A 9,317-nucleotide genomic window follows, 5' to 3' on the forward strand; every position below is an offset into this window, starting at 1 on the left:
AATTCTTATTAGCTAAAAATTAATTATCAGTATTAAGTTTTTGTTGACTTAAAACCATAATTGCTCTACAAAGTCACAATCTTTTGCAACAACTTAGAACATTGACATTAAAAACATTAGATTATTTTAGTAGACAGCGATAAGTTAAGCCTGTTTGGTTCAATTTATTTTTACTTATTTTAGAAAAAATAAGTTCAGATTAGATTATCGTTTTATATGCAGTTTTTAACCGCCACATATCTTTAATTTCATAATGAATAAAACTATAAAAATTACGTGTTAATAAAATATGCATTATTACGAATCTAACAAAACCCCCACTTGATACTTTTTTTTCCTTTATTATTTCGTACACTTAAGGTCAATGTTCGGTCAAATCTAACAACCAGATCAAATCAAACCAGATCACAATCAAATGAGATCAGATCAGTTCAAATAAGCAAAATTAAAATGAACTAAACAAGCCCTTAGCATTGTTCTAAGGAAGTGGTAGGTTTTTATGAGGTATTTTGAGCGCATGCTTTTTCTTCAATGGAGAAAGGGCTTGACATTTTACTCTTTGTTGTAGGGTTGTCAAGGATTGACCGGCCATACGGAAAGGAAATCAATGGAACCTTTTCTTTTAGGGATTTCACATCACATTAGATAGTAACTATATTACTGTATATTGTATATACTCCCCCTGAACGATTCTCCCTCAAGAAATGAAAGGGATTTTCTCCTTCGAAAACCACTCTATTGAGAAAGGATTTGTCTTTTGAATGCTCTTTCTTTTACTCACTTTACTCACCTTCGTGATTCAAAATCCCAATTCCGGCAATGTGCAATAAAATAATTCTCATTCATTAATACTTTTATTGTGTGGCGGACAAACCACATCTCAATTCTATGTGATCCAAGAATAAAACAAATATTGTGAAGCCTGAGGTAGGCTAACTCTCATCATACAAAAAAATAATAACAACAAAACTCAATCAAACAGAATTTTACTTCCCTCTGCTTTCGAATAGTGTATATAATAAGGGGAATTCTTGATATCATCACAGGGAATTGGGTACAGTTGCCAGCATCAAATCAGATCATGTATGGAGATAGGAATAAAGAATTATCACGTATATATGCTTGCTCACCCAGCTATTGTTACAGGTACTGCATGATCTCCAGAATATCAAATTACTTCAGAAATGCAGATTACATAGGGGAAGACCACAATCATCGATATGTACCACCATATGGTTGCTGTGGGTAGCCACCTCTTCCCATCATGGGATTATAATTGTTCATGTTTGATCCAGGGGCTAAACCATTGGGTTGTTGCATTCCTTGCCCCATACCCATGTTCATGCCCGCTCCCATACCCATGCCACCCATGCCCCCCATGCCCATGCCCATTGGTTGTTGATTCATAGACCCGTAACTTCCCATAGCCATGCCAACACCAGGTCCACCACCCATGCCAGGGCCCATCATTGGGTTTGGCAAAGGCCTTAACCCACCCCCACCAGCACGACCCATTCCAGAACCAGATCCCATGGCCTTGCCCATGGTGACATTGGATGTTGCTGGAGTTGCACTAGGTTTTTCCATCCTCTTTTCCTTGCGGTTAAGGGATTCAAAATCAATACCTATGTCTGACAATGGATTGATACTAGCTGCAAGAGCAGGCAAATATTGTTCAGTACTTTGATATAATACATATAGATGAAATAATAAACATAATAAATCAATTGCACGAACAATATACTTACGTCCAGAAATGTTCAGGTTAACTAAACCTTTGCTCAATGTATCGGCCCATACAGCTGACTTAGGCTCAAACTTCTTAGCAGGTTGTTGGGGAACAAGGGCTAAAGCATTTGCAGAACTTGAGAGAGCTGACTCTGATGATGAGGGAATGTTTGCACCAGATTGTGGAAGAAAATCACCCATGAAATTATTGTTTTGATGACTTAATGCTCCAGCTGGTGTTTGAGGTGCCAAATTTGAACTCATAGCAGTAGAAGCAGAATAGGGATGTGAGTAATGGTGGCTGGGTGGCACACCCGAGTTCTGAGCAGGGACTTGGGAAAATGGTCCAGCTTGGGTCATGAAACCAGTTCCAGCTGAATTGTGAGAAGTTGGAGGAAAAGCTGCTTGTGAAGCAGTTGCAGGATGCATACCTGATGAAGTGGGATAAGATCCAACAGAAGCCGATGGAGGAAGAGGTCCAGAAGGAGGTAAAATGCCAGCAAGTATATCATTATCGTGCATGGATTGTGGCTCTTGAGGCAAATACTGTTGATTTGGTGGAGTTTGTACATTAGTAACAGGAGGCGGATTAAAAGTTAAGCCTGAGAAAGTGTCTGCAAACTCCAGATTAGGAGTATCCACCTTCTGAGCTGCAGGATGAGAATGCTCTGAAGGATTCACAGCAGGCTGAAACGGCGATGGGGATGCAAAATTCTGGAATTGAATTGGTGCCTCATCTGTTGGGATGGCCTTGAAAGGTGAATCACCAAATGGATCCTCAAAAGACTGTCATCATAATAGTAATGTTAAAAAGACTGTCACCATATGTGAAGATCATTATTTAGTTGTAATCTTTTATATAATTTAAGAGACGTTTTTGCAACACTTCCTCACAGCACTCTAAATCCCCAACTCTCAACTCTCATGCATTCTCTCTTTTTTATTTATTATTTTTTTAAAAATAACATCCAAATAGCTCTAATAACCCTAAATAATTAACTATAAAAAAAATAACTTCCTTTTTTTTAAAAAAAAAAATTAAAAAAAAAAAAAAAATCTATAGCTTTCACTTATGTAACTTCCACTTATACAGTTATACTAATTTGTTTCCTACACATGCATATAACCCATGCATTAGCATGGGTACATTCTAGTGTCTTATAAATTTAAAGTGTATCGAAAAAGAAAAAAAAAAAATTAAACAAAGAGATAATATAGAATGATGGGACAGACAGAAAAATGATAAAATGTGAAGCAAAAAGTTCATTCTGAGACAACCCAAAACAGAAAGAGTGAAGTTGAGTAGGTAAGAAAAAAGATAAATTTAAAAGAACCATTGCTCAGAATGAAAAAGTTCTGAGATATATAAAGCTATACTGTGGAAGTGATATTCAATTACACAGTGAACATCACCAACTAAAAGGTTTGCGAATATCAAATTTTAATTAAAAACAGTGCTGCTTAGCTTCCTTTCTATAAAGCTAGATGTGTAGGTCCTACAGGATATTAATCTCTAGACAAATCTCTACCTGGTTAGGAACATTAGTCCCCGAAGCTGCAATAAATGAGGGGTTAGAAGCAGTGTTCCCAGAATCAGATTGAAAGTCTGAAACATCTGTTGGAGCTGGCATGATAGCTAACGGACTGGGTGCAAATACATCTGAAAGAGACCCAAACAAGTCCATTTCAACAGTGTTCGACATAGTTGGTGCAGCTGTTTGCAAAAATAGAAAATAATATATCAAACTCTGCATAATAGTTATTCTAAGACCAACCAAAAACAAAGATTGTGGATATGAGTGGACTTTGGCTGACGGAAAACGGGAATTTTGCGAGCACAAGAGCTCCATATAGCAATTTCTACAAGTAGGACATTCGACATATACAGCACAGAGCTTTATGCTTCCTTTATTAAAAACTGTTGTATAGACATTGAAGATAGTATAAATTGTTGTATTATATTCCATTTAATAATGACATATTGTTCACATGCATTTGGTTTATGCACCACTTGAGTGATATTAGCCATATTCACTTATTCAGGGATGGCTAAAAATTTTAATTTTGCATCTTATTCAGACTGAGGGAAAAAGGAAATGCATTGTTATAAGGGCTGCCATTAGCACTAATAAATAAATAAGAATATAACTGTAAGGTATCGATAACGCATCAACCACATTGTAGTTGTTAACTTTGTTACGCACCTGAAACAGAGCCACGAGGGTCAAATTCATCAAAAGTATCAGCTTCCATATTATGATGAGATTGAACACCATTCTCATTATTTACTTGACTTGGATTAACACTATTAGCAGGAGATGATGATTGAGGGGCAGTATTAGCAACTGGGGATGATGACTGAGCAACAGTGTTTACGGTGGGAGGAGATGATTGATGGGTTAAGGCAGCTGGTGCTTCACCATCCCTACAAGTAGTTTTAAAAAAAAAAAATTAAATAAATGGCAATTACAAAATAATTCTGTACATGTTGCACCAAAATTTGTGGCCTACAATACCTGTCACTGTCAGTAGGACTTCTAGTGACACCCACAGCTTCTTCATAGCTAGGAGGAGCACCGATATTTTGTTCAGAAAACTTGCGCTCAATAGGCCTGCAGAACAAACCAATGCACCCACAACACAAGGAGGGTAAAATAGCACCAAAAGGGATCAAAAGGATCAAATTATAATACTGATTTCATAGCATTAGAAGTTGAAAAACAAAATTCAAGTCAATACAGATTCACAATAGAACTGAAAAGGCAACTATTTACCTTCCATCGTTATGATCTTCTGCTTTGCCAGTACTTCCTCTGCAGGGAAAGAATTACTTAGCAATTTCAACAGGATGCTTCATATAGCTATCGCATAACCATACAAAAAAACATACCGAGCTGAATGGCGGTCCTCATCATCGTAAGCACGATCTCCATCTCTGTCAGAACTCCTACCCCTTGAGCCATACTGGTAGTCATCATCACTTCGAGCTCTTCCTCTGGAGTCATCATCCCCATACCTATCTCTCCCATAATTTTCTTCAGAGTCTCTCCCATAACGATCTCCCTCTCTACTATAGGAATCCCCATACCGCCCATATCTTTCATCATCTCTAGAGCCCCATTCTCTCTCCCTTCCATAACCATTGCGTTCATCCTGGCCTTCATACCGATCATCGCCATATCCTCCTGAACCAGGTCGATACATTCCACCTACTGCAGATGTGCTGCGAAACCTGTTGTACAAGTCAATTTAGCTATACACAATCATACTGAATTGCCCAAAAACGGAAAAGCAACAAATTCACCACATTTTAGAGCAAACAAATTTTCCACCGAACTGTGTGCAACCATACATGCACAGCTTAATTGTACATATCTATGCATGTCATTTTAACCACACATGAGACCTGGATCTACTGATATGGGAAAGGGAGAATGATATAATATACTAAATACTAGTTATACACCAACCAATCCTTATCTCAGTATATGAAAATTCACAGTGAACATTTTACATTCACCAAATACCTAAAGACAGCCTGATAAATAAAACAAAGAAAGGTTAATTGGATGTGGACGAAGAGAAATGTTGTAGTTAAGTTGAGAGTGGTGGTACTTCAGATTTGTGCAGTTTGAAGTGCCTGGCAACAATTTCCATCAAAACAAATCCAAGCTTCCAAGGGAGTCGAAACAATACAAGAGTCTGAAGAATACAGGGGAGTTGGAGGGGGAGGGTTTCACACAAATAGTGCACGAACACAATAAAACAATTTCAACAACAATAACTAAGCCTAATAATAGTTAGCATATAAGTTTTTTCCTTTTATCCACAAATCCTTATCAAATAATCAATAAATAAATACCAGATGACTATATAACAAGATATGCTTAGACAAAAAAGGAAAAGCAAGTGTTAATAGTAGGTCATTTATGTATTCAACAGATAAATTATGTTCGCAGCCCAAATCATAATTACAAGCCTCACATTGTCATAAGGAAATTGAGACTTAATTTACATGTCTGTATTAGGTGCTTATTTCTAGTTTTCCACAATAGAAAAACTAGCAAAAAAACTGGAAGGCACAAGAACATGTCTTCCAAGGTAAATTTAACTTAGAGATTTTTATACATTCAGATATAGTTAATGTTTGGCACAAAAGCATTATCTGTACAATTTAGGTACAATAATACAGCAGAACAAAATTTCTCAACATTTTCTACATCATGATTCCAACATCGCAAGGTTTAAACAATCAAAGATTTTGAAAGAATTTCAAACCTCTGTATTTACATCAAAGCATAGAAAACTATGCTAAATAAAAATAAATAAATAAAAAACATTCAAATGGTAGCACAAAGCAGCAAGAATATCAAGCATCAAAGGCCATACAAAATGTGAACGAAAGATGTATTAGGAACAGAGTAGACCATGAAGCTCTATATCCACAAGTACAAATTGCTACTTGACAAAAGTAGATGACAATTGAAAATTAACTTACTTATCCCTATTAGAAGCAGCCTTTTGCCGAACTTCTATTATCCTTTCTTTGTCATTTACTAATTGCGCAAGGCTCTGAGATTTCCTTCGCACGTTGTTTCCTTGATCCCTCCCACTGGAGTCAATATATTGAAAATCGGACAATGTCTACAGAGAAATGGTTTAGAGAATCACACACAAGTGAAGAGGGGCCCTCTAGTAGTAATAAAAATGGAATGATCAATAAATGTATATCAAAAGTAAGACTTGAAGATTGAATGTTTACTGATATTTGGTAAGAATGTTCTTTTATTTCATCTATAACACGCTCAGACCCATGTGCCACCAAGTACTCCAAAACTGTCAAAGCCTGAAAGCATAAATGCCATACATATCAACAAAATTTAGTCAAGCAACACCAATTGAAAGATTAGAATTGTCTTAAATCTTTCATAGTCATCATTTTATTCTTCAGCAAAAACCAGTATCTATAAGCAATACTAATAATTTGAATAGGACATTCAAACCCCCGTTCATTAAGAAAGAAACTGGCCTACTAAGCCATTGCACTCTCATCACCATCATTCACTTTCCCTTGTATAATACAATCAGCAATTTTTATGAACTGAAATACACAAACACAACTCCCACCCCCCCCCCCCCCTCCCAAACAAACATCCCTCTACCTCTGTGCTTAAATTTTAATTTTATAAAGGTAAACCATTGTTTCAAGCCCCTCGAGTTCTACATGTCATCCTCTTCTCTTTATATGAGGTCATCCAACTCTGGTAACAAACTACAAAAATAATAGTTGCAGGTAAGGTGAATCCTAACTCATTATACTAACTTCAAGTACTCTATTGCCTAAACAATCAACAGTAACACACAGTCCAATACACCCTCTTATTTTACTTGCAAATGCATAACTTGGATAGTGAATATCTAGAGTTTCAATTATCTATAAGTAAAATAATTAGTTAACATTTTCGTTGTATACATTGAGAAGAATCTAAAAAGATACCACAAGTCTACGTTTTTCCTCACGTATAAATCATTAAAGATAGTCAAAGTGCAAAGAGTAAAAAGTGTAACAACTAAAACAACAGGGAGCACATATCAAGAAAGTTTGTTTAAATTCCTCCACCTTATAAACATGCCGCCAGTTCTTGCCAGTATCATTCAACCTCCTCCATAGCACTGCCATGATCATTTGGTATTCATGACTGCATAAGTGTGAGAAATTAACCAAATTAGCATTTTTCAACCACGACATTGAAAAAGAAATAGAGGGATTAATTGGAAATCAATGTGACTTACTAATTTCTTGTAGCCAGTGCAATGTCTGCAAGAAGTGACCCATGAGGACCCCAGGGCTCATTGCTAGTAGCGTCAAGAACCTGTAGAAAAACTTCCAGAGAACCAAAGACCCGAATTAGCAACGTTAGTATCTATTAGAAATCCATAAAAATGGACAGGACTGAGATTTAGCAAGCAAGGTAAAACATACTGCACGACTCTCTGACATTGATTACCATGAATTAAAATAAAAATTTCAATCAAAATTTGAGAGGGTTTACCTTCTGCTCTATTGACGGAACTTTAAGAACTTTCTTGTTGACCTCTCTTTTTCTGCCAAGGCAAACAACGGTATTTGATTATTTAGCATGTCCAACATGAATTTTATAATAATTACTCACCATATCAGCATATTCCCCAAATGTTGGAATGAAGAACATAGCAAAGACTCAAAAACAATGATCCACACACCAACTAGCAATTGGTAATGCACACATTTAGGATGCCAGGTATGTAGGGATACTATTAAACTACAAGACTAAGAGGTCAGTAATTCCTCTTCAAGGAGCATAAAAAGAAATATGGCAAGGTAACCAGGTTCGAAACAACTTACAAGTCCCGAATGGTTTGGTCGAATGCCTTCTTCATTGACATGCTCCAACTCTCTCCCCTTCAACAGGCACAGCACAGAAAATTTTCGAAAATACAGTTTGATCAAAAACTGATCACGCAAACTGACAACTGTATAAATTTGCAACACTGACATTAATCGATACCACTGCCAGATGAAACAGACTTCCAAAAGGAAAGATAAAGTAATTACACAATTGACAAAATTAATAAAATGAATAATACTTCCTCCGTTTATAAAAGCTTACAACACAGCCTTGTGGCACGCACTTAAAGGTCGAGATTATATAATGTAAACGACCAAACTAAGACCACACAATCAGATCAACACATCACAATTTGAATCATTCGAGCTCGAACCAACTTAAAATTTGAAATTCTAGCACATAGTGGCTTACAAACAATCAAAATAACAGCATTAAAATTAAGAAAATGATAATATTCATCAAGGACCCAATTCATAAATGACAAGAAGAATCAAATGCAACATAGATATTGCTGATCAAACAAAAATTAGGAAAAGAGAGTGTACCGAAGCAGCAGATCAAGACCCAGCTGAATCCCAGCGCTGCATTAATAAGACCAAGTCAAATTCAAATTTTTCAACAACAATAATCAAGACTCAAGAAATGGGGATCTTAAGAAATTCAAATAATTAAAAATTATTCAAAATTTTGAAATACATAGATCCCAGAAAAATGCCAAAAAATTCAAAAAATTTAAAAAGTAAAGCAAGAAATTGATGAAATGAAGAACCTGAAAATTTGGTCAGATCTGACTGCTGAAGGTAGGAGAGAGAAATTGGGGTTGAAAGAGTAATTGAATTGAATGTAGTAAAAATGAAAATAAGAAAAACAAATTTTAGGAAGAAAAAGAAGAACAAAGAAACTCTGCCTATTTTCTTCTATACGAGTTGAGTTGGGCATGAGAGAGAAAATGGACAGAGGAAGACAGCGCACCTTCAAAGCACACTTTTTGGGAATTTATTATTCTTTCGGCTAACTTTTTACTTAGTAGTAATAGTTGTTGGAGCGCCCGTGCCCGCGCCCGCGCCCACCCCCAAATTTTATAAAATTAGACGGAAAGTATAAACTACGTAATTTTATTTTATTAAAAGAGCGGTATTAAATGTAGATGTAAGTTTAAATATGCTAAGTGAAAAACTTTTAAAATAATAATATTGGTGT

At 36.0% G+C, this 9,317-nt stretch overlaps 1 protein-coding gene across 6 annotated transcripts; it reads right to left on the reverse strand.

Moving 5' to 3' along the window:
* Window positions 1-822: 822 nt before the first annotated feature.
* Window positions 823-9,091, reverse strand: LOC145598037 (clathrin interactor EPSIN 3-like). Of its 6 annotated transcripts, none has more exons than XM_081654330.1 (15): window positions 8,887-9,091; window positions 8,663-8,698; window positions 8,114-8,170; window positions 7,782-7,833; window positions 7,522-7,601; window positions 7,349-7,427; window positions 6,491-6,574; window positions 6,227-6,372; window positions 4,619-4,960; window positions 4,503-4,541; window positions 4,245-4,340; window positions 3,933-4,153; window positions 3,258-3,442; window positions 1,749-2,514; window positions 823-1,652 (listed from the first exon to the last, which is right to left on the reverse strand). In XM_081654330.1, exons 1-15 carry the CDS (start codon window positions 9,054-9,056, stop codon window positions 1,213-1,215), a joined length of 2,793 nt encoding a protein of 930 aa, XP_081510456.1. In that variant the 5' UTR covers window positions 9,057-9,091; the 3' UTR covers window positions 823-1,212. The 6 variants fall into 6 exon arrangements, with proteins under 6 accessions (XP_081510456.1, XP_081510468.1, XP_081510476.1 ...); XM_081654342.1 differs by having other exon boundaries at window positions 8,114-8,241; window positions 8,887-8,989; XM_081654350.1 differs by having other exon boundaries at window positions 8,114-8,182; window positions 8,887-8,987.
* Window positions 9,092-9,317: the final 226 nt, after the last annotated feature.

Source organism: Chenopodium album, chromosome 2, assembly GCF_948465745.1.
Source record: "Chenopodium album chromosome 2, dcCheAlbu1.1, whole genome shotgun sequence".
NCBI lineage: Eukaryota > Viridiplantae > Streptophyta > Magnoliopsida > Caryophyllales > Amaranthaceae > Chenopodium > Chenopodium album.

What these genes read in the sequence shown, in the direction of transcription:
- LOC145598037 (XM_081654330.1), bottom strand. Translation starts at nt 9,056, where the DNA reads ATGCCCAACTCAACTCGTATAGAAGAAAATAGGCAGAGTTTCTTTGTT. An exon ending in GAAGATCATAACGATGGAAG is followed by an intron (nt 4,341 to 4,502) that starts GTAAATAGTTGC and finishes TTTGTTCTGCAG; the next exon opens with GCCTATTGAGCGCAAGTTTT. An exon ending in AGTCCTACTGACAGTGACAG is followed by an intron (nt 4,154 to 4,244) that starts GTATTGTAGGCC and finishes AACTACTTGTAG; the next exon opens with GGATGGTGAAGCACCAGCTG.